Source organism: Cebus imitator, unplaced genomic scaffold (assembly GCF_001604975.1).
Source record: "Cebus imitator isolate Cc_AM_T3 unplaced genomic scaffold, Cebus_imitator-1.0 Scaffold322, whole genome shotgun sequence".
Taxonomy (NCBI): domain Eukaryota; kingdom Metazoa; phylum Chordata; class Mammalia; order Primates; family Cebidae; genus Cebus; species Cebus imitator.
In genome coordinates this window covers 252,653-277,991 of record NW_016107637.1, presented here as the reverse complement: position 1 = coordinate 277,991, position 25,339 = coordinate 252,653, and the positions used below count along the sequence as shown (strand labels likewise).

General features: G+C 53.0%; 1 protein-coding gene across 3 annotated transcripts in view; it reads left to right on the top strand.

Moving 5' to 3' along the window:
- The window catches only part of SLC1A7 (solute carrier family 1 member 7), a 48,328-nt gene that overhangs the window by 3,333 nt on the left and 19,656 nt on the right, over window positions 1–25,339 (top strand). For all 3 annotated transcript variants that reach the window (XM_037729903.1, XM_017504389.2, XM_037729904.1), the window contains exons 2-3: window positions 4,451–4,530; window positions 24,259–24,474. In XM_037729903.1, coding sequence (XP_037585831.1) covers window positions 4,451–4,530; window positions 24,259–24,474 — 296 coding nt within the window. The remainder of the gene's footprint in view (window positions 1–4,450; window positions 4,531–24,258; window positions 24,475–25,339) is intronic.

Below are 25,339 nucleotides of genomic sequence, written 5' to 3'. Positions count from 1 at the left end.
TGGGGAGAGGGCTGTGCTGCAGCATCTACTTCAAACTAATTAGCAGACATCTGTGTCTGAGTGGGGTCCCCAGCATGGCTTCTGATCGCTGTCAGCTGGGCTTAGGCACCTTCTCATTCCCCAGCCAAAGGCAGGAAGAGTCTTCTCTCACCGACACCTCAGAAAAAAAAAATCTCTAAATTCTGCTGTAAAGGAGACTCCTCTACCATCCCACCCAGCCCCAGTGAAAAAGCCAGATCAGCACCTGTCCCCCTGCCCTGAGGGCCGTCAGTCACTTGACACGCCCCACTCATACACGCAGGCGTTTAGCACTTCAGACTTACACATGAGCAGAAAGCCACGCCACCGGAAATGTGAGGAGGCTGCCAATGTGAAAGAGGGTAAATGCAGAGAAAGGGGCCTCTAATGAGAGAAACAAAGGGGAAAGGGGGTCTCTAGTGAAGCAGAGACAATGTGGGGAGGAGAAGGAACCTCTGTAAATCTCCTCTGAAGCTTTCCGGAGCTGTGAGTGAAGATATAGTTACCATATAACAGAGGGGATGCAAAAAAGAAGGAACAATCAGAGAACAAGAAATAATCTGGGGAAATTAAAAATAGAACTGAGATAAAAATGTGAGTAGCTGCCCAACACATAGGAAAGATAAATATTCGAAGTGTTGGAGACCCTAAATACCCTGATTTGAACATTACACAGTGTATGTAACAATATACCACTGTACCCCATAAATATGTACAAATATTGTAATAGAAAATTTCTGGCCAGGCCTGGTGGCTCACGCCTGTAATCCTAGAACTTTGGGAGGCCAAGGTGGGCGGAGTGCCTGAGCCCAGGAGTTCAAGACCAGCCTGAGTAACATGGTGAGACCCCATCTCCAAAAAATAATAGTAATAATAATAATGTCAATAACCAAGATAAAGTCGTAGAAATCTCCCAGAAACTAAAACAAAAAGAAATGAAAATAGAAAAAGAAAATATAAAAAAATTAGAAGGTTCAATGTCCAGCTATCTAATGACACTTTTAGAGAGAGCTCGCAGAAGAAAAATTGAGGAGAAATCATTTGCAGAGAATCTAAGCAGTTTCTCAGAAGTGAAACGTAAGCATAGCACTGTCAATTTTGTTTAAAAAAGAAAGAAAACCCCATACTATGGCACATCACCATGAAATTAGCGAAAAGTGGAGATAAACAGATGATCCTTGGATGGTTCTGGTGGAATAAAACTGACCTCATCTACAGAACAGGAAATCAGAATGGCTTTGAACACCTTAAGCCACACTGGAAGCTAGAAGACAAAGGAGAAACACCTTCCAAACCTGAGGGGAAATTATTTCCAACTAAGAAACTCACACACGGCCAGGGTATTATCAGAGGTAAAGGTAGAATAAGGGCATTTTTACTCATGTAAGGACTCAGAAAAATTTCTCTCCCATCCACTGTTACTCAGAAATCTACCTAAGGAGATGTTTCAGCGAAACAAGGAAGTAAACCAAGAAGACAAGGGATCCCAGAAACAGGGGACCCTCTAAAGGATAAGTCCCAGAATGACAGTCAAGAAGAGAACCATGACAAGCACTGGGCCTAGAGAGCAGCCGGTCCAAACTGGGCAGGAAGGTGGAGAGCTCGTGGACCAAGGTCCCAGGCAGGATAAGAGAGAACCCACGTGCTTGAGAGAGCAGAAAATACTATTGTTAAGTAGTTTAGTAGACATGTTAAGATGTTTGCAAGAAATTAATGGGTGATTCCCAGAAAACAAGACATAAAAGTCAGTCAATTAACTTTAGGCTACAAGCAAGGAGGCATGGTTGTAGTACATTACTTGGCTCAAAGGTAAACACTATTTGACAATCAAAACATTATAAATTTTGACTATTGATTTACCTAAAAATTGATATAAACATAATGGTGAAATGGGTGGAGAGAAAAGGAGTAGGAACTAAGTCCTTACCAATCATGGCAGGGCAGTCGATAGATGTCAAAACAATGAATCAAGAAATAGCATTATGACCATATTATTTAGAAATAATGATACTGTGGGAAACAGCTGCAAGAGTTGAGCATGTTCACTACCAGGAAGTTGAAAGACAGGGATAGGGAGAGGTGAGGAAAGAGTTGCCTTTTGATCAGTAGAGCACCTTTTCTTTTTTTGAGACAGATTCTCCCTCTGTCACCCAGGCTGGAGTGCGGTGGTGCAGTCTCAACTCACTGCAACCCCCTCCTCCTGGGTTCAAGCAAATCTCATGCCTCAGATTTCTGAGTAGCTGGGACTACAGGCATGCACCACCACATCCACCACAGCCAGCTAATTTTCGTATTTTTGGTAGAGACAGGGTTTTGCTATGTTGGCTGGGCTGGTCTCGAACTCTTAACCTCAAGTGATCCCCCCACCTTGGCCTCCCAAAATGCTGGGATTATAGGCATGAGCCACAGAACCTGGCTATTAGAGCACTTTTAACTTAAATAATATATACTTATGGAGGCCAGCCACAGTGGCTTGCGCCTGGAATCCTAGCACTTTGGGAGGCTGAGCTGGGAGGACTGCTTGAGTCCAGGAGTTCAAGACCAGTCTGGGCAACATAGTGAGACCCTGTCTCTACAAAAAATACAAAAATTAGCTGGGCTTGGGGGCACACATCTGTGGTTTCAGCTACTTGGGAGGCTGAGGTGTCAAGATTGCTTCAGCCTAGGAGGTGGAGGTTACAGTGAGCTGAGATCATGCCACTGCACTCCTGCCTGGGTGACAGAATGAGACCCTGTCTCAAAAAACAAAACAAAAAAAAAGAATATATACATGGACTAAAGTTAATTAAAAATACTAGTCATGGTGGGCATATTTCTTTAAAAAGCAGATTTTCTGGTGCATTGGAAGTGGTAGCAGAACAGCACTAGGAGGCCCGATTCCTGGTCCTGAGCTGTGGTTAACATTGGGTGGGCCTGTGGCCTCCCTCCCGAGGTTCAGCTTCCTCATCTGTCACATGAGTGGGCGGGGCTAGAAGCCTCAGATCATTAACCAAGTATGTTTGGCTTTGATTTTTAAAAAAGTTGCAAGTACAAAAATTTAACTTGTATGATGTTTGAAAGTCCATTCGCCTGCCTCACCCACAGCCTCACCCTCTCAATCAGGAAAGCGGGCCCCATGCCAGGGTTGCCAGAAGTAGCAAAACTGAATTAAGTTAAAAAATTTTAAAAACAGCACACCCAGATAAACTGGAGTTTCAGATAAACAGCACATGTTTTTAATATAAAAATGAGTTACATGTTGTTATCTGAAAGTCTGGGCTTAGCAGTCCTTCTTCAGTTGTCAGATCCTGGTCATGGGAGACAGCTTATTGGGCAAGGAGTTGGTGCCTTAGTCAAAGATCCGTGGACAGGCTGGAGCCAGTGGCCTAGGAAGGGGTCAGGCGTAAGAACTCTGCCCAAAGGGGCTCTTTCTACTGTGTGGTGTCGCACCCATCCAATCCAATCCTCCCTCTCTCAGCATTTTAGGGGAGAAGCGCTAGAGAATGGACCCAAAACAGATAGAGAAACTGAGTTGCAAGAAGGCCATGGTCTGCTTAGGAGTGGGTATCCTCACTAGCTAGGCTGGGAGCTTCTCGGGGCAGGAGCCCTGCCTAGTTCATGTTGGGGTACCCACCGTGACGCCCGGCACGGTGTGGGTTGAATGAACGCGTGAACAGTACTCGGCTCTGTCCTTGCCATCTGCCACATGAGAGAGATTTTATTCCACGGCTAGGCAGATGCGTGGTGCAGATGGGAGGAGAGCTGTTATTTGCAGGATTACTGAACATTTACTATCATCTGGGCTCTGTGCTAAGTGCTTGCGTGCATTCTCCAGTTTAAGCCCCGCAATGACCCTGCGAGGCAGAGTGGTCCCCCCTTATCCGCAGTTTCGCTTTCCGTGATTTCAGTTACCCATGGTCTGAAAATGGGCGAGAACAGTATTGTAAGATATTTGAAGAGAAACCACATTAACATAACATTTATTACAGTATGCTGTTCTAATTGCTCCTTTTAGTTGTTACTGTCAATCTCCGTGTCTAATTTATGAATTAAGTTTTATCACAGGGACGTACATATAGAAAAATCATAACGTCCACAGGGCTCGGTCTCTGTGGTTTCAGGTACCCACTGGCAGGCTCAGAACATGTCCCCTGAGAATAAGTGGGGACTACTGTACTTATTACCCTCATGTTACAGATGAGAAAAATGCAAAACTCAGAGTGTTCACAGAAGATGCTTAAGGCCACACAGCTTGTGGGGCATTGGTTGGGGGGGTGTTTACTAGGATTGGAACCCAGGTCTGTGGCTCCAAAGCTGGTTCTTTCTCCATGGACTCTGCTGCCATGTGCTAGACAGGGGAGTCAGATGGGGTAGTGCCTCACAGGCTGTAAAGAATGGAGCCACTGTGCAGTCTGTGTCTCTGCTATAACCCCAGTTCTTACTGTGTTTCCAGGAAATTAGTTACTTCCAGTTCCCTGGAGAGCTCCTGATGAGGATGCTGAAGATGATGATCCTGCCACTGGTGATCTCCAGGTGAGAGTGGGAGCTTTGGCCAGGCGGTCCGGAATGAGGAGGGGATAGGATGGCTTCTGCTCCTGCTGTGGGTGGCTGGACAGCAACCACAGGTCCCGGGAGGAGTGTGACTGTGGGGCCATTATGGGCAGTGCCGTGGGATGCTGGCTTCTGAGTCATTCAGTTATCGGTCCCATCCAGTAGAATTTTTAGTGGACAAAACAGGTGATTTGGAGTGATAGGACATGACCTGACTCCAAGATAGCTGAAGGCCAGAAAGCTCAGAGATGGCTTCGCAGAGGAGGGGCTGTTCATGATGACGAAGCAAGGCCTGAGAAAAGAGAACTAACTCTGATGACACTCCAGTGATCTTATCCTGACTCGGCTGTGTACTGTACTGCCTGTGTAACCTTGGACACATTATCTCACTTCTGTAAGCCTCAGTCTCCTCATCTGTAAAATGGGGATAACAACACCTACTTCAAAGGGTTGTCATGAAGACTATATACTTGAGCACTCAGGAGGTTGCGTCTTGGGGACAAGGGAGGGATGGCAGGAGATGAATTTGGAGGGTGAGCTCTTGCCCAGTCATGAAAGACCTTGAACACCAGGCTGAAGAATTCAGGTCTCACCCAGTAGGGTGGGGACTGTGGAACTCCTGAGAGACCACTTGGTCCCTTTCACGGATGTGCTAGGTGACCTTGAGCAACCCTATCCCTGTCCAGGTCTCAGATTTTCCAGATGTATAGTGAGTGGCTGCTCCAGGTGGTGTCTAAGAGCCCTGTGCTCTGAGGCCATGAGAAATCTTCATCTTCCGGGACTCCCTGCAGAGAGGAAACTGGACCAGCCTCTGCATGGGCTCTGCCTCCCTGCCTCCCTGCTGCTGAGCAGTGAGCCAGCTCCTCAGCCCTCTCCCCTTTGCGAAGTAGAGATAATCCCCAGGCCAAGGGCACTTTGTGTTTTCTGCACAGAGGCTCTTGCAAGCAGCATCTAAATCTCTCAGGGCTCAGCCTTCAAGGCTCTGCTGAAATGCTACCTCCCTCAGGAAATGTTCCCTGACTGCTCAACTCACTATAGTTACTGTCTCCTCTTTCTGCATCTTTTGAGTCATTCACTGAACTGGTGACTCTGTCAGGGTCGGCAGTCCTGTACGTTGCGGAATCTGTATGACACGTCCAGTTCTTCAACACGGTCTCTCGCCCTCGTGAAGCCCCCTTCCCTGTGGACTCACGCTCTTCTGACGTTTTGCCTGCTCTCTGCCCCTCCATCCTGGTCTCTCTCCTTCTACTCAACCTCCAGATGTTGCAGTTTCTCCAGCCTTTTCTCATCTCATCTCATAGCTTTAATAGGCCACCTACAAGCCCAGCGCTCCCAGATGGAAATCTTCCCAGACCTCTCCTCTAAGCTCCACACTTCATTAACCAATGGCCTATTTGACATCTCCACTTGGATGCTTCACAAACATTTCAAGTTTTCTTTTGTTTTGTTTGAGACAGGGTCTTGCTCTGTCGCCCAGGCTGGAGTGCACAGGCACAATCTCAGCTCACTGCAGCCTCGACTTCCCAAGTTCAAGTGATCCTCACACCTCAGCCCCCCAGCTGGGACCACAGGCACACCACCACACCTGGTTACTTTTTGTGAGAGGCGGGGTCTTACGGTGTTGCCCAGGCTAGTCTCAAACTCCTGAGCTCAAGAGATCCACCCGCCTTGGCCTCCCAAAGTGCTGGGATTACAAGCAGGCGTCACTGCGCCCGGCTCAAGTTACCCAGCAAATTGCCTCCTTTTCCTGTTTTCTTCGTGTCTGCAAATGGCATCTCCATCACCCAGGTCTTCCATCAGGCCCGTCATTGGCTACTCCCTTTCTCTCAACCCCGCAGCCTCATCCGCAAGGCTAGCAGATTCTGCCTCCTGTCGAAGGTAGCTTCCTCCCTGCCCTACAGGCCCAGGAACTCTCTACTCACATCTGGATTCCACAGCAGCCTCACGTGGTCTCCTCACCTCACTTCTTTTCTCCCCACCCCACCGGCATCGATTCCACCCAGTGGCCAGAAGGATCTCGAGAAAAGTGGATAGGGCCCTGCCCCTCATTTACCTTCAAAGGCTTCCACGACGTGGAGGATCAACCTGCAGACCGTTAGCCTGGTCTAGGAGGCCCTGCGTGATCTGCCCTGCTCACCCACCTCATCCATGTTGCACCCTCTCATCCCACCAGCCTCGAGTTCCCTGAGCCGACCAAGCCCTCCCCACCTCAGGGCCTCCACACGCTGTTCCTTCTGCTGGAACGCACTTCCCCAAAAACTTACGTCTCTTCTTCCTCCTCTTTCTTTCCATCTCAGCTTGCACATCCTCTTCTTAGGAAGGCCTCCCCACCGGCCCCTGGCTCTCCCTCACTGTGCCCTGTTCCCTTCTGGCCACAGCACATATCACATGTTGTCATGCCACATGCATTCACTCGTCACTTATTTATCTTCCACTGCGCTGTAAGCTTTGCTAAGTTAAGGACGCTATTCTGTCTAGATTCAACTCTGGGTTGTCAGCACCTAGCCAAGCGCCTGGTATGTAGTAGGTGCTCATGAATACTGCTCAAGTGAATTAATGAATGAATCCAGCAATCATGCGTTGTGCTTTCTGGACACTTGGCCCTGTGCTGGGTGAGGCAGACACAGAGATGATGGAGAGACTGTCTCTGCCCTTGAGGTGTTCACTGAGTGCTGGGCAACTCACAGGAGAACAGCCAGTCATTGCAGAGCTGCGTGATCGCACTGGTAGGGGAAGCCGGGACCCGGGGCAGGCGGCTCTGTCCGCCCTTTCCTGCCAACTGTCCTTACTGCCCTGGCACTGTCCCTCTCTCAGAACAGAGGCTCCTCAGAGGCCGCTGTGTGGACCCTGGAGTCACACAGCCTGGCCTTGCTATGTATTAGCTGTGTGGCCTTGGACAAGTCATTCAAAACAAAACAAAACAAATCCTGTTCCGAAGTCAGAGGTCTGGGTCCTCGACCCGCCTCCACCACAAGCAATCATGTGATCTGGGGTGAGGCCCCAACACTGGGCCTCTTTACCCAGCAACAAAGGGCCACCCAGCTCTCCACCTTCTGGCTTTCAAACGCCTGGTCTCCCTCCACCAGACCCAGTGTTCTCTTGGCTGGAAATGGCATGTGGTATGAACTTGAGAAAAGCCAGGACGTGTTCGCACATTTTGTATGTTTATTATAGAGTTTGGACTGGCGCAGAGCAACCGTGTCACTGAGAAATGGAAGTGCTTTAACATTTTCCTACCAATGGAGAATTAAACCTTCATGGGGGAAAATGACGCATTTCTGAGCCCTAAAGCCTTGGTTCCTGAACGCTTCCTCCTTCGGCCTCAAACTGGCCTATTATCCATGCATCTGTCCATCCATGCTGTCCCCCGAGCTCTTGCTCCTGGCCAGCCCAGGGCTGGGCGTCCCTGCCCTCGAGGAACAGCCACTCTGGTGCGAGGTTGTTACTCAGGGCAGAGCAAAATCACCAGAGCTGCTTGGAAAAATTCAGACGTCCAGCCTGACCCTGGGCTGACTGAACCAGAAGCCCAAGGGGCCCAAGCAGGGGTTTGCTTTCAGAGCTGGAAAGTGTTCTGAGGATTTTAAACCACCTGATTGTTCTGGCTCCACAATCAGACCTTCTGGCTCCACAGCGCAGGAGCCCAGCAGAAAGCTGTGGCACTCCCATCTCCAGGGGCTCCACGCTGTGACCCAGGAAGGCAAGGGTTTTCTGCAGCATGTCCTGGCTACAGGGCAGTCGAGTGAAAGATCGGGGGAGGTTATATTTGGGCTCACCTGTTTCCAGTTCCAACCACCTACGGGTCTGGGCCTTGAAGCCTGGCTCCCATGACATCTGTTCCCACCTATTCTCCAGGACAAACAGCCACTTTTTCCCCACGCCAAGCCCTGGAACCAGGCTGGTCACCCATTAGTCCCACAGCTTGCCACAGGGGTCTGTCCCCACACTCCTGCTCCTGCCCAGCCCCTGCCATGCACACCCTTTTTTAATCAAAGTCTCACTCTGAATTCAAGACGTAGCTCAAGGTTCTGTGTGGGAAGTCCCTCCACCTCCCCATTTGTTAGTAAAATGGATGGTGACCTGTCTCCAAAGCTGACGCTGTGTGTGACCTGCATGAGCTGAGTGTCCTTAGCACAGTGAACTTGTGGTCACAACTGGCGTGCCACACAATGGGGGACAGACATCTTTTAGTCCAATAGTGACATCTATGTGAGCAAACAAACTAGCATCCCTATCCGGAAGACCCCTTCATCTCTCTGAACAAGAAGTGCCCCTGTCAAGGGGTAGGGCTGCTGACATGGCCCGGGTCCTGTGCATCTTTGTTTTTGTCTGAGATACCGGGAGGGGATCGGGTCACTGGCCCCCTTGTCTTTCACACTGACCTCTGCCCTGTGCCCAGTGTCACAGCTTCATTCAGAGGATGGAGATCTAAGCAAGGAGCAGAGGGAAGTGGTGGGGTGTGAAGAAGTGTGGGTGGCTGCAAGGGTGGACGTGAGGGCTGAAAGGCCCCTGGGCTGCCATGGAGGGCCACCTGCTGGGAGACAGACAGTCACAGGCACACCTTGCTCCAGAGAAAGGAGGCCCAGTGGGAGGGCAGCAGGGCCGGTGGGGGTGGAGCTGAGTCCAGTCACTCTTCCCACAACCTGGCATCTTCCAGCTGTGGGCTCTTTTTTCCAGAACTTTTCCAACCCAGCCCCTGGCCCAAGTCCCCCCTCAGAGAGGTGCGCCTCAGTCCAGCTGAGTGCAGCCCACGCTTGATCAGGGGTGGCTTCATCTGTCACAAAGTGGCGGGGGAGCAGGCAGCACAGGCGGGGGCGGCCAGGATCTGCAAAGGGTACAGGGCAGGAACAGGGCTCTGGAGTCACTCTCTAGACATGCAAACGTAAACAAGCCTTTTAGCATCTGAGCCTCAGTGTCCTTATCTATAAAGTGGGAAGAATACCTTCCTCATGGGGTTATTATGAAAAGTAAATAAGAGAATGTATGTGAAGACCCAGCATGGCTCCTGGTACACTATGGATGTCCCATGTTTTTGTTGGTTTTTTGTTTTGTTTTGTTTTTGAGACAGAGTCTGTAGCCTAGGCTGGAGTGCAGGGGCATGATCTCAGCTCACTGCAACCTCCACCTCCTGGGTTCAAACAATTCTCCTGCCTCAGCCTCCCAAGTAGTTGGGATTACAGACACCCGCCACCATGCCTGGCTAATTTTTGTATTCTTAGTAGAGATGGGGTTTTGCCATGTTGACCAGGCTGGTCTCGAACTCCAGATCTCAGGTCATCGACCCACCCTGGCCTCCCAAAGTGCTAAGATTACATGCACGAGCCACCATGCCTGGCAGATGTCCATGTTTTTCTAATTTATTAAAGCATCACCAGGCTCCTCAGTGTCATGAATGCTCCCCCAGCCGGTGGCCACCTCTGTCCCTGCTCTCAGCAGGCAGCCCCTTGGATGGCCTCTTCCATCTTCATGGTTATAATTAGTACCTGAAGCTCACCTGTCCCCTGCCCTGGAAAGCCTCCCTTGACTGAGGCACTCTTGGATGCTCCCCTCAACACCCATGCCGACTGTGCGGCACACCCCGCTCCACCTGAGTCGTGCACACCTGCATGTCCCTAGGGCCTCCGCAGGGGCCGGGACCCGCCTCTCCAGGATGCACTCACTTGGTGCCCAGAGCCATTCCTTGTGCCGTGACAGTCAAAGCCTCCTTATCTTTCATGAATTCCGATTCTTCTTCTTCTTTTTTTCAATTGAGACAGGGTCTCTCTCTGTCCCTCAGGCTGAAGTGCAGTAGCATGATCACAGCTCACTGTAACTTTGAACTACTGGGCTCAAGCAATCCTCCCAACCCGGCCTCCCAAGTAGCTGGGACTACAAGCACACACCACCATGCCCAGATAAGTTTTTAAGTTTTTGGTAGAAATGGGGATCTCACTATGTTGCCAAGGCTTGTCTCGAATACCTAGGCTGGAGGAATCCTCCTGCCTTGGCCTCTCGAAGTGCTGAAATTACAGGCGTGAGCCACCACGCCCAGCCGAATTCCTAGTCTTACTGCCTCTTGCTTTTCTCTGCCCTTTGCTCCTACAGCCAAGCAGCCTTCACGTCACTTCCCATTCTCACTGGCATTCCTTGCTTCAAGTAGTGCCTTCGGCTATCTCCGGGCTCTGTGTGTGTGTGTGTCGTGCGTATTCATTTTCCATTGCTGTGTAGCCAATTATCACAAACTTAGTGATATAAACACCAATGTTGCCTCAGTCCCTGGGTCAGCAGTCTGGGTGGACGTGGCTGAGCCATCTGCTCAGCGTCTCAGGCTGCAATAGAGGTGTCCGCTGGGCTCCATTCTCATCTGGAGGCCCAACCAGCGAGACTCCGTCTGCATGCTCCCTCAGGTCTGAACAGAAGTGATTCCCTGTGGCTGCTGCCTGGGGGCCCAGCATTGACAGCTGTGCAGTGGAGCCACTGAGGTCCTAGAGGCTGCCTGCAGCTCCTGGCCCGGCTGGCCATCTCCGCAGGTGGCTCACAGCGTAGCACTGTAGGTCATCAAGGCCAGAGGAGGCCCTGTTCTCGTCAGTCTTCTGAGAAAGTCTTTTACCACATAATCGCAGGGAGACATCCCACAACCCTGTCATGTTCTTGTAGAAGTCACAGGCACTGCCACCCTGGGGGAGGAGGATAAACCAGGGCTCGGTGGCCAGGGTCGCCTAAGGGCGTGTCCACCTCCTTCTCTCTCCCTGCACCTTCCTTCTCTCTTCCTCTGCCCCCAGAGCAGCCGGAGGTCTTTTGGAAGTCACTTCCACTCCCCTTTCTCCCTGGTGCCAGGTTGGGTTGGGTGGGACCGCTGCTCAGTTTCTGTCCAAGAAGCACATCAAGCAATTTCTTCTGAACAAGGACTGCTCCCTTACTGTAAAAATAGTTCTGAAGAATAAAACTCTCCCCCTTTCATCTGATTTCACATTGCCCAGTACAGGGCCTGCTACTGCGGGTACCTGCTCAATACGTTTTCAATAAATCAGCAGAAGCAGAGGGCAGCAGCAGCTGAGTTCCGGGAAAGCCTCACCACCAGCATTTGAATGGGCCCTGGAGGACAGTTAGGAGCTGAACTTTAAAGATGTTTCTGTATTTAAAACATTAAAGCCCTGGCAACATAGTGAGACCCCATCTCTACAAACAAACAAACTTGTAAAATTAGCCAGACACGGTGGTGGGCACCTGTAGTCCCAGCTACTTGGAAGGCTGAGGTGGGAGGATCACTTGAGCCCAGAAGGTTGAGGCTGCAGTGTGCCATGTTCATGCCATTGCACTCCAGTCTGGGCAACAGAGCAAGATCTTGTCTCAGAAAAAAAAATTAGATAAGCAAATTACAAACATTTTGGATAACAGAGAAGACATCATCGTGCCACTTCACATTGCTAATTCTGCCACCGTTATTTCTTCTCTATAAGGCTTGCTCTTATTCTTACTGGTGAATTCTCCAGGTGCAGGGTGTGGTCCTTGGCTGATGGGATCAGAAGCCCAACTGTCTGGGCCCCAGAGCTGGTTGGGCCTGTCCTTGCGAGCAAGGAGTGACCACATATGCCACATACCAACGTATTCATTCCCAGAGATCAGGACACTTGCCAGGAAGGACAGTCATAGGCAGGCTCTGGCCAGAGCATCTCTGTGGGCTCACTATGCAGGGAACCCACTGGTTAAATCTGCTTGCTGGGGGGTCCAGTTAGTTATTTAATGGTATAGCCAGTGTAACTCCAGGTTCGTCATTTTCAGTTTATTTTAGCCTCCTCCTGCCGCCCCGCCTTATAGTAGAGTCCCATCATATGCGCATTTAACTTAAGTGAATTCAATTACATGTGCTCTGAAAAAGGGAGAAAATCATTTAAATTAGGTTCTGCCCCAGGTGAGGGCAGAGAGAGGAGGGCCTGAATTGCCTCACTTGCCTCAGTGCCCAGGTACCTCCCGAACAGTGAGCACCTCCCTGAAGCCAGGGAGTTTCCAGGGCCTGCAGAGGGGTCGGTGTTTTAGATCACAGCCTCTAAGTGTAGGCTGACGGTCTCAACTGGAGTTTGCTTAAAGAAACAGCAGCCCACTCCAAGGCTGCGAGGAAAACTGTCTTGAATGACTTATGCAAAACTATACCTCCTGGACTCTGTGGGCAACTTAAGACATTTTCAAGGGCAAAAATAATTATACTTGGTTTTTGATTTATTGACTTGAAACTGAATACACTGGATATGGCCCTGCTCCCCTGTACAAGCAGGAAGCCCAGTGTCTCCCTCTGGAGGCCTCCGCCCATGGCCACTGTCAGCTTATTCCATTCAGTGGAAGTTTCTGGTGTAAACAGGGCTGGAACCTGGGGTCCTGCCCCCAGCCCTGCTGCTCTGTTCCCTCCACGTGGTGCCCTGTGGAACGCAGGTCCCACGTGGTCTGGTGGAAATCTGCACACTGCCCCTTGCAGGTGTACAACCCTGCTCAGGCCACAGGGATGCCTCCAGACCCCAGTCACTCCAGAATGCTTGGTAATTGTTCCTAAAGCAGCGTCAGTCCTGTCTTGAGATCAGCTCCCTGGGAGTTGAGCCCCAATTCCCTTTTTCCTCCTGCTGGGTTCATTTTGGGGGCCTTGAATGCCAGGCAATGTCGATCAAGGGACTCTAGCATACCCTGGTGCTAACTTCAAATCACAGCGAGCCAGGGTCCAGGTCTTAGTCTCTTTCCTCGCAGAAGGCCCTGGTCCTCCGATGTAAACTGGCACTGTTTTCCACAACTCTGCATATCTCAAGCCACAACAGTGCCTCCCTTTCCCTGACAATGCTGCCTTCTCACCCGACTTTTGCTGCTCAAAAGATTCTTTTCAAAATATAGTTGCCTACAAGGGGACTTGCTCTGTCCAACCGTGAACAGGGAAGCCTTGGACAAAATTTAGAAAATTCTGCCTCACATTACATTAGCATAGGAACACATCGTCTGGACAGGACCTGCGTCAGGGCCCCTCTCCCACGGGTTTGCCCTTCTCAGCCTCTCTTCTGTGAGCTGCCCCGTTCACTAACACCATGTCAATTACACATTTATTTAGAAAAGTCAAGCCTTCAGGGCCTGGGAGCCTTCCTTCCCCATTCTCCCTCAGCAGGCCATTTGTTACTACCCCAGTCCTTTCTGCTTTTAATTTATAGGGTAACCCAAAAAGTCTCTTCCACAGAAATAAACCTGTAGCCTGCTTGCTTTGCTTTTCTCACAACATGACGTCCTGAGAATTTCCATGCTGCACCCTCACCTTGATGATCCTGTTTTCCTGTCCCACTCGGGAGGCACAGAGTTTGCAAAGCCCTTTTCCTGTCACGAGGCACTTGGGAGGTTGCTAGACTGTTGGGGGAGCTGCTCTGCCCCAGGACTCTGGACTCACCTCGAGTTCACCTCTTAGCCTCAGCCATAACATAGGCACAATGCTGTCTGCTAATTTACAAAGCACGACCCGGCAAGTGCTCTGTGTGTGTGTGTGTGTGTGTGTGTGTGTGTGTGTGGCAGGGAGTGGGGGAGGGGTGGCCCAGTATGACCCTACTCTACTGAGGCTAGAGTTTGCACCTACTGTGTGTGTGTGTGTGTCTGTGTCTTTGGCACAGTATGACCCCACTCCACTGAGGTCAGAGTTTGCACCTAACCTTGGGAGGTCAACTGAGCCTTGTTTTCACACATCCCCAGACAAGCCTGACGCAAGGAACCAGGGGTAGGTCAGACCAGCATCTGGATCCAGCTAGAGCCTCCAATTCTCCACTTGCTTTTTGCCAAATGCTTCTCTCCCCTCATTCTTCAGTTTCTTAAACCAGGCGTCGTTCAAGGAAAACTGAATCCATGTGTTTGTGATTCACTAGGGCTGCGCATGGTAGCGCGTTCTGTGAGCTCCACATCACAGCAGAGACATCCAAGTGTGGGTGTGGGTTTTGTCTGTGAAGCTGTATTGTGTGTGTGTGTGTGGTACTGTGTGTGTTGTATTGTGTATACATTGTTTTTCTTTCTATTTCTTGTAAAAACTTTAAACTGATTTCTCTTAGACTCAGGAAATCATGTTTGGCCAAGGAAACTCAACACTCCCTTCTCCCCCTTCCTGAGGAACTCTAGTTTGGCAGAAAATTCCCAGACACCCACATTCTAACTTATTGGGAATGGGCCTGGGCCAAGCAGCCGTCAAAGTCTGGTTTGGGAGCCAGTGTGCAGGGGGCAGCTGCCCGGGCTCCCCGGGACTGGCCGTGAGTGAGAGGAGGCAGAGGAGCGGGTGGCCAGAGAGCCAACCCGGCACAGCCTGTGCTTCGGACGCTGCCCTCCGAGTCACGGGGCAGCCACAGCTCGCTGAGCTCCACCGAGCCTTCTGGTGGGAGCCTGAGACCTGCCTTTGGCCCTCCTGCCCAGTCAGATGACTTGCCTTACTCATCTCCAGGGGAGACGTGGCCCGCTGTGGGCTGCAGGTGGGGTCAGACCTCCAGCCTGGTGACTCTGAAAAACTCCCAGGCTTCATCCTGCACCACAGACTTCCATGCTCTTGCCCCATTCCAGTTGGAGAATTCCTACTCGGCCTTCGAGGCTCCGTCCAGCTGTGCCCTCCTCTGGGAGGCCCAGCCCGATGCCCGGGGGGCTGGCCCTGCTCTGGCCGCTCAGTCGCAGCCACCCCCATCCCTGGGGTTGGTGTTGCTCGGGTGCAGGTCTCCCCACCCACTGGCCAGAGCTCCGTGAGGAGCACAGACCCACCTCATTCGCTCCTGAGCCCACAGCGCCCAGAGCCGGTGTTCAACACCAGCAGGGTGAGCACACATCTCAGAGCCTGGGGGGCGAGGTTTTGAAAAGTGCTGCCGCCCTTCTCTGTGGAGAGCCGCTGCGCTGGGGAGAGGCCCACAGGATGGCCCCGCCTGAGCCCAGTGCGGGGCAGACGCCAGGGACCCGCAGGTGCAGGGAGGGGAGGCAGGAGACCTGAGTTCCCGTGCACACCGGCCTCTCCTTCCCCGGGGAGCCGGGTGTCTAACCTCGACCTGGACGCAGTCACAACCCACCTGACAGGTGTGCCGAGGAAGTATTACTGATGGCAGGGACTACAGGCGGCAGTGGAGCAAGTGAGTGGTGGTCAGCAGGAGACCTCGGCCCGACTCCTCACGGTCTTTGCCACGTGGTCAAGGAAGGGGGAGGGGGTTCACCTCAGTGGAGTTGGGAACTGGACCTGGCCCTGACTATATTAGGGAATGCAGCCTTCCTGGTGGGGAAAGGTAGAGAATGGCCCAGAATGGCCGAGAATGACCAAGAATGGTCAAGAATGGTCAAGAATGACTGAAAATAGTCAAGAATGACCGAGAATGGCTGAGAACAGATGAGAATGACTGAGAATGGCCGAGAATGTCAGGGAGTCAGAAGTGAGCTCTGAGGGCTGCAGCTGTGGCTCCTCCAGCTTTTGCTTTTGATCCAGTTCAGGCTTGTCATTTGCACAGGTTCCAGTGGAGCGCCCTCTTGGCACCCAGGCCTGGGAAAGAGGGACTTTCAGAGGGCAGCAGGGCATGCCAGGGTAGCAGCACCTGCCACCCACACTCTGAGCCCTGCACTCTCTCCCACCTTCCCCCATGGAAATCAAGGTGGAGGCGAAGAGGTTTGGTCCATGTGGCTCCAGAGTGCAGGCTGGGCCCAGTGTGGTGCAGTGCTTTTCCCAGGAGGTGGAGTTCATTGTGACACCACAAAGGACTTTCTAGTAAGCATCACCAGCTCATAGTGGGGGCTGACTCAGAAGGTGGTGAGTTTTCTGTCCTCTGAGATATGCAAGCAGGAGTGGTGGAGAAATTTCTGCCCTTGGGAGGGGTGGTGAGACCAGATGGCCCAGACTTTAGCTGAGTGGGATCCTGGGCATGATGCCTCAGGCCTCAGGAGGAGTTGGCTTCAGTGTGGGCCTCTGGCAGAGCCGTCTGGGAAGCATGACTCAGAGCTGGCACTAACGGGCATGGCTGCCAGCTGCGGAGCCTGCCTTCTGCTCAGGGGAAAGGAAGAGTAAGCCATGATGCTCAGATGGGCTGAAGGGACCCCTCTGGCCTGCAGACCCCCAAAGCCTCCTTCCTACAGCCTGTCTGGTGGACTTCCTGCAGCTGTATCCCAGGGCCAGCTTGGGAGAGCCTCTGTGGCTGGGTCAGCTGAGGCCAGACCCAAGGACTTGGCTGCAGAGCTTTGGGCTCCTCACCGTCCCTCAGGTCCTCCCAGTGCCAGGAGGTTGTGACTGGATGCTGTCATACTAGCAGACCAGAGCTTGAACCCACTTACCATGTGACTTTAGCAAGTTGCTTACACACCTCCCGTGACTAGGAGGTCACCAGTTCTCAAGGTGGTTCCTGCCCGGGCAGGATAGCTCTGCCAGAAAGTTATTCCTGGTGCCGAGCCAAAAGCCCCAGGGCTTTTCCCATCATCCCCAGCATTCCCAGGTCTGCTCTGCTCCGGACCACACAGCACCTGCCCCCCAGCCCCCTGCTGCTCCCCCCAGCCAGGCACGTGCCTCTGTCACCTGCTACCTACCCCAGCTGCCCTCCACAGGACACCCCCCATTTCCCAGTGAGTCTGGAGTCAGGGCAGTCTTCAGGGCTTCTGGAGCCACAGGCAGGGGGCCCACCAGCCCTTTGGCAGCCCTGCGTCCCAGGTGACTCACCAGCTGGCAGCAAACAGAACCCAAAGTCCCCTCCCCACGTGTGCAGCCACGGCTCAGCCTCCCCCTCCCACCCCAGTGTTCGTTTCGTGTACTCCGAACCGTCGAAGCCAAGTGCGGCCCAACACGTGTCTGTGTTCAGTCTCATTGTGTCAGAATTGGCCCGTGGTCCCAGCCTGCTGGGGTCTGCCTGGATTCCCAACTCTCTTATCCAACACATTAGCTGTTCCTCCCCAGCTTCCTGTCCTCTACAAATCTGCTCCACATGCTGTCGGGGGCCTTGGCCAAGGCATTGATTAAAATAACCAGAAAGGAGAGCGCCGAAAGCACAGCCCTGAATCCCACCTCTAGACACCCTTTCTACTGCCTGGGACAGTCATTCAGCTCCTTGTTGCTTGACCAAACCCTCATCTGTTCCCAGATTTCTGGTGCCAACTGTCTCGATGTCACACAGACACACAGTGCCACGGGCATTCCCCTAAGCCCAGCAGGTAGACCAAGGCTAGTACTGGTGATCTGTTCTCAGGAAACTTTCAATGGCTGCTCAGTCACCGGGGCACACAAGCTGTCCTTTTCAAGTCTGATCTAGAATGTCACCCTGGTTCAGCATCACACACATCAGCAACCCTGCACCCAGGCCGATGCCAGGCCTTGGGTTCTGAGGACCTAGAACTAAACTAGACTTAGCTTTGCCTTGGAGGAGTTCCTGTCTGCTGGGGCAGGTGGTCACAGACAGACAGTGATGACAGAGGAAATACTAACAATTGAAACGCAGTACGTGCTTATCACACGCCAGGTGCTACTCCAAACCAAGATTTGGCCTCACAAGAAATTGGCATCATCCCCACTCATCTTCAGTGGAAGCTGAGGCACACCAAGGCTCAGTCATGTGCCCAAGGGCTCCCAGCTAGTGAGGGATGCCTACAGGAGCCTCCTTGCCTCGCCTAGGGACTCAGGGAGGCCTTCAGAGGGAGGTGGTGCCTGAGTGGAGACTTCGGAGCTGAGCAGTGTCCAGAGGACAGGAAAGGAGAAGCAGGCGGGGACTGGGCTCCCGGCACTCCCTGCCAGCCCATCCTGTGCCAGGCACTGGGTCAGGCCCTGGGGATTTGGGTTGAGCCCACTGGCAGGGTGTCCCATAACAAACTGGAAAGAACAGGGTGCCCTAGGGAAGTGGGAGAGATGGCTGCAGTCAGGGAAGGCTTCCCAGAGGCAGTGAGGTCTAAGTTGACCCAGGGTTGGGGACATTGGGCTGGCATGGGGGAAGGGATGGTGGATGGAGAATACCAGGCGGGTGGAACATCCAGTGCAAAGGTACTTCCAGGAGCAGCATGGACTGGGCAAGGAGGAGGGCAGCCCGGTCACAGTGGACCCAGGACAGGGAAGGAGGTGGGATGGTTGCGGATGACAGTATGAAGTCAACGGAGGACTTAAAGCTGGGAGAGGGGCACCCCGCAGCTGGGCAGCCTGCAGGCTCTCTTGGCTCTCTCTGAACTTTGACTTTCACTTCATGGGGCAGGGAGTGGCTTCTAATCTCTCACCTTTGTAACCAGCACTTGGCAAATGGCAGAGCTGCCCAGCGCCTCCCAGTATGAGATGGGGTCAGGAGTCCCACCACAGGGGCTAGTGCGAGAACCAGGAGAGGGTCAGTCAGCAGCCTTTTCCTCACTCTATGGGGAGCCTGGCATCCACTGCCTCCCTTCCCCCACCCCTGCAAGTGGAACAATTACTAGATTGAGACAGGCTGGGCCTCCCCACTGCCTCTGCCGGTTAATGTCTCTAATCACCGCAATCTCTTGATCCGCAATCCCTGGGCTCTGAGTGGTGCCCAGATGGCTTGGGAGGGAGCTCCAGGCCTCCAGACTCACAGAGGCTCTTCCCTGGGGACTTCAAACACCACAGGTGCTCCCGGGAGCACCCAGCCAAGCTTGGAGTGGGAGTGAGGTGGTTGCCTATTCTCCCCTCACCATAAATCACAGAGCCAGAAGGAATGTTTGAAGTTGTCCTCATGGAACCTCCCACTCTATCTGGAAGCCTCCAGCTAGCATCTCAACAAGTGGCCATCCAGGATCCACTTGGATGCCGCCAATGATGGGAAGCTCACCACCACAAATCTGAGGCCCGTTACCACGGGCAGGCTGTGAACTCCAAGATTGAACTAAAAAGGCTTTACGTGGACTGGATCATCTTAAAATCATAGCCAGCTGGGAAGGGTGGCTCAGTTGGGTAACATCAAGAGACCCCATCTCTACTAAAAAAATTTTAAACAATTAGCCAGGCATGGTGTTGAGTGCCGGTAGTCCCAGCTACTTGGGAGGCTGAGGTGGGGGAATCATTTGAGCCTGGGAGGTCAAGTCTGCAGTGAGCAGTGATCGTGCCCCTGAGCCCCAGCCTGGGCAACAGAGTGAAACCCTGTCTCAAACAAGTAATAAAAAATAAACTCACAGCACAAACCAGATCCTTTCCCCCACCAGAGTTAAACCAGGTCTGTACCCCAGAGAGGCACTGTGGGAGCGGGGAACCCATAAGGTTCTGAATCGGAAATTCCTGTTCCAATCTTGACGCTATGATTCACCAGCTGGGGGCCTGGCCAGTTGCCTCTGCCGCCCCGTGCTCCATTTTCCCTGCCTGTAACGAAGATCTGTGGTATTGGGCTGTCCAATACAACAGCCACGAGTCAGAGCAGGGCGACTGAGACTCGAGATGCGGGCAGTGCAACTGAGGAGCTCAACTTTTAATTTTATTTAATTAATTTAGGTTAAAATTTAAAACCTGAAGCAGTATACTTTTTTTTTTTTTTTTGAGACAGAGTTTCGCTCTTGTCATCCAGGCTGGAGTGCAGTGGTGCGGTCTTGGCTCACTGCGACCTCTGCCTCCCAGGTTCAATCGATTCTCCTGCCTCAGCCTCCCGAGTAGCTGGAATTACAGGCATGTGCCACCACACCCTGCTAGTTTTTAGTATTTTTAGTAGAGATACACCTGGCTAATTTTGTATTTTTAGTAAAGACAGGGTTTCTGCATGTTGGTCAGGCTAGTCTTGAACCCCTGACCTCAGGTGATCCGCCCACCTTGGCCTCCCAAAGTGCTGGGATTCAGGCGTGAGCCACTGCACATGGCCTAAAAACTGTTATACTGATACACATTGAAATGATAATATTTGGGATAAACTGGGTTAAATAAAGTATTAAACTTAATTTCACCAAAAAACTAATTTTACCTGTTTGTTTTTAATTTTTTAACGTGACTACTAGAAAATTCTAAATTATAAATGTGGCTTGCAGTGGAACTCCACAGTGCTGCACTCAGAAAGTTGTTTAAAGATCCAGTGAGCTGGGTGTTCAGGTGTCTGGGGAACAGTAAAATCCCAGAGAGATGACGGCTTCTGAGGCGACCAGGTCCTCCAGGAGCTGTGTTCTCCAACACACAAGAAGACAGGCTCAATCTAGAAAGAACAATGTGAAGGACTGTTACAAACAAAACAGAGCTGGGCTCAGTGGCCCATGCTTGTAATCCCAGCACTTTGGGAGGCCTAGGCAGGCAGATCCCCTGAGGTCGGAAGTTCGAGACTAGCCTGACCAACATGGAGAAACCCATCTTTACTAAAAATACAAAATTAGCCGGGTGTGGTGGCACATGCCTGTAATCCCAGCTACTCGGGAGGCTGAGGCAGGAGAATCGCTTGAACCTGGGAGGTTCAGGTTGCGGTGAGCTGATCACACCATTGCACTCCAGCCTGGGCAACAAGAGTAAAACTCCATCTCAAAAAAAATTACCCATAACACCCAAAGATAACAGGTAAACTTCCTATAGAGTTTGCTTGCTTCTGTGCTTGTCTGTGTGACCTGGTCTCCCGACCACCACTGGGCCACAGCTGTAAGTTCTCATAAAAGTCACTTTAACAGCTTGGCCCTGAAGTGTGGGACCTCCAGGAGCCCCAGCAGGGAGGAACCCCTCAGAAAGCCAAAGGGCAAGGCCTTACACCTCCTTTCTGTGCCTGTGAGCTCCGCGTGGAAGCCATGCCTTCTGCATACCTGGCTCCCATTCTTCTCAGCCTCCACCTTCTCCTGCGGTGGCCCTGGCACTCCAGGGAGACGGGCCTGCGCTGCCAGCTGTCACACCAGTTCCCGTGGCTGCTTACGTCTCCCTTCCACCATCTTCGTGGAGGCAGGGAGGAGGCGCCAGCACAGAACAACGTGGGTTCCAGGATTCTCTCCAGTTTGTCCATGGGTGCTCTCCTATACAGAGCCGATGGGGGCCCCGGGGTGGGGTCAGGGTCCCTCTCGCTCTTTCTAGAATCTCAGGGGTCCTTCTCACTCTTTCTAGAATCTACACTCCCTCCCACATCTCAGTCTGCCCCTGCTTTGGCGCCACCCTGATGTTAGGACTCTTCTTCCCCAGGGGGGCCTTCTTAGGGGGCTTTATCCTTTTCTGAAATCCGGTCTTCATGTGCACCCCACTCCACGCAGTCCCTCAGACATGTCTGTGTGCCTCTACCATAGATCCAGAGCGGGCCTCCATCCCAGGAGAGGCCAGGGCTCACTGCAGGGACGCAAGCCATCTGGCAACTTGCTTTTCCACTTAGCATTGAATTAGGAACACCTTGCAGGGACGCGATCACTCCTGATGCCTGCTCTGCCATCCCTTTCTATCTAAACTACATTGGTGATTTCTTAGGTTGGCCCTGGGTTTTTGATCTTACAAATACCACTTCAGTGACCCGCCCAGGACACTGTGTTTACTTTTATCTTCTCAAATCTAAGGAATTGTTAGTTCTCCCTTCTAGACCTCCAGCAAATTCAGCTGCCTGAGTTGTGCTAAAGCGCCGCTAGGCCCGGTGGCTCCCCAGTCCCCCGACCTGGCACTGAAGGCCACCCTACTCCTGAGCTCAGTCTATCTTCTCTGTCCCTTCCATCGCCAATCTATCACCAATCCACAGACATTACCTGAGCCCTGACCATATTGAATAGCACGGTGTCCTCACACTTTCCAGCCTCCCTTCTGCCTTCCGCTGTCACACTGGGGACATGTCTGCTCCATCTCCAAATCCTCTCTCATTTGCAAGAGCCAGCTCAAATGCCACCTCCTCCAGGGAGTCCTTCCTGACTTTCCTAGCTAGAAGTGACTCCCCCTTCTCTGAATAAAGACAGCATTTCCTTGTCCCCCCTTCCCTTGGGGTCCTGATGCTCCCACCTAGTCCAGGGGCCACTTGAGTGTGCTTGTGGCCCAGCACCCTTTCCGTGTCCCTCCCCACCTCCTGGCAGACTGGGAGGTCCTTGACATCAAGGACAGGTTCTGATTTCTTCCTGTGGGCACAGGGCATGGCACGGAGTAGGCATTTGCGAAAGGTTTGAATACACATCAATGAAGGAGGACAGGCCTGGAGTCAGGCCCTAAGTTCTGGTCCAGCCGGGCTCTGCTGTCCTGTGTGACCTCAAGCAGGGCCTGTTCTTGGGGGGTATGGCCTTCCCGTGGCCTGAGGTGGCTGGACCCCACTGTGGGGGGTTCTGTGGTGGTGGGAGGACTGTTTGGCCCTGCGCTGATGTGCCAGCCCTGCCTGGGATCATCTCTGTCTTGGATGATTGCAGGGCAGCCCCCATTTCCTCTGGCTGCACAATCCCATTATGAGCCCTTCAGGATTTATGTCTAAGACCCACCCTAAGCCCATCACTAACATATGGCATCCTGGCAGATGAGGATGAACAGAGATTGTAAACACTCATTCATTCATTCATTCATTCACTCCTTCACTCAGCAGACTGCTACCAAACTGTGGACCTGGTATTGAATCAGAACCTGGCCCAACCCTGGAGGTGCTTCCAGCAAAGAGTCTGCAGTCCAGTGAGGTGGGGACAGAGACAACGGGAGGCACAGGGACTGTGGCACGAGAGAAGGAGGCTTCACTCAGCCTGGTGGTCAGAGAAGGCTTCCTGGAGGAAGGGACACTCAAACTGTGTCTTACCGGAAGAGTAAGCCATTGTGCCAGCGAGCAGGCAGGGCAGGGCCCTCACAGGCGGTGGCTCCCACCAGGGAAGGGGCCTGGATGCTGCTGCGTGGTCTAATGATAAGAGGAGCGTGGCTGGGGATTATCTGCTCTTGTTTACATGATTAAAACCAGACCAATACTTCTTTATCTGAAAAAATGAAAGGGCTTTGGGGAAAAATCCTTTTGGCAACAAAGCAAAGCACAGGCATTTCCTTAATTAATCTCTCACTCCCCCCACACCCCTCACCATCCCACACCCCCGACAACAGCTGCAAGAAGAGGCGCTCTGGGCTTCCAGGGCTCCGGGGCTGACCTGCACTGGTGGGCAGAGAACCCAGGCCAGGGTGGCTGGAGGTGGGGAGAAACCGAGAGGAGAGAGACCCACAAGCCCTCTCAACACAGCCTCCCACGATGGAGAGTCTGGGCCCAGGTGTGAACCCAAGATGGCCCCATTTTACAGATGGAGATCCTGAGGCCCAAAGACGGGGGAGTGACTTGCTTGCCTGAGGTCACACAGCCGGTTGGCAGAGCTGGAACCCGGGTCACCAGCCTGCAGCCCAGTGCTGTCACTCACTCCCTCACAAGCTCATACGGGAACCTGCAGGAACCACCTGCAGTATCATCTGCTAGGAACTCACAGGGAAGTCAGACCCACCCCTCCTCTCACCAACAGACAGGCAGGGTCCTGATGGAGCAACTAGGGGCTGTGGAAACCCTGGAATGGGCTCCTCGTGCTGGGGGAAAGGCAGGTACACCCCAGAGGTGGCCCAAGCTTGGTCCTGCCTAGTGGGCAAGGGTCAGGCGAGTGAAGGAAGCTTCTGAGAGGACACCAAGCATGGGAAATGGCAGGCACAGAGGCCTCAAGGTACAGATCCCACCCACATAACCACCCCCACCTCTGTGCCCCGGGGCATGGGGAGAGGGCAGAGCAGGAAAGGCTAAAAGGAGCACAGGACTGGATTATTGGGGACACGGGGTTCCCTGGAGCACTGTAAGGCAGCCGGGCATGGCCAGGAGGGGCTGAGTTCTGAGTGCCTGGCCAGACCCCAGCTTCCCCACCACAGCCCCTGACCCCTCACTCTCCCAGCTTGATGTCCGGCCTCGCCTCCCTGGACCCCAAGACCTCCAGCCGCCTGGGCATCCTCACTGTGGCGTACTACCTGTGGACCACCTTCATGGCCGTCGTCGTGGGCATCTTCATGGTCTCCGTCATCCACCCTGGCAGCGCGGCCCAGAAGGAGACCGCGGAGCAGAGCGGGAAGCCCGTCATGAGCTCGGCTGATGCCCTGCTGGACCTCATCCGGTAACGATCGACACCAACACCCTGCTTGGGAACGCCAGGCCTGAGCCTGCCCTGCCAGGGCCCCCAGAGGCCAGGATGGGGTGTGGGGATGGGGGTGCTCGGGTCTGCTCTTGATAACTCCTAGCGATGAGCGAGGCAGACACGGAGGCCATGATCACCCTGGTGGGTTGAGCTTCTCTGGGCTGCCTGCCGGGCTCACGCTGCATTGTCTGCCCCACCAGGCTGGAAACACCTTGTGGGCTTGCAGGGTCTGCGCCTCTCTGCCTGTGGCTAGGTGCCGAGCAGGCATCTGTGAGCATTTGCTGGTGCCCAGGCTGGAGGGTGGGAGGCTGGTGGTTATCAGCTCCCCCGCCCTTTCTTTATTGGTCCTGTTTTTACAGATGAGGAATTGGGGCTCAAAAAGGTGCTATGACTTTTCCAGAGTCACTAGTAGGTAGGTAGTGGAGACACGACTCAACCTAGGCCTGTCTGACTCCAAGGACAGTGTCCCTTGCCCTGTGGTGCATGTCCTAGCCACGGCAGTGCTGCTGACCTTGCTTCTCAGACCCAGGCTCCCTCTCCAGGGAAGCACTGCACACCCAGAGGCACAGCCGCCTCCCACTCCCTTTCCCCGGGTTCCCTGCGGGCCACCCCTGCTCCTCTCCTTCCTGCATTCGCCCCTCACCAGTGCGAGCTCTGTGCCAGGCCCTGGACCCGGGGACTCAGAGCCAGCCCTTGCCCTGGAAGAGTGGTCAGGGTCGCGCAAAAAAGAAAGACCCGCGAGTAGACAGGGACAAATGGGGGCCTGGGGCTGCAACAGGGAAGCTGGGGCTGCAACGGGGAAGCTGGGGCTGCAACGGGGAAGCTGGGGCTGCAACGGGGAAGC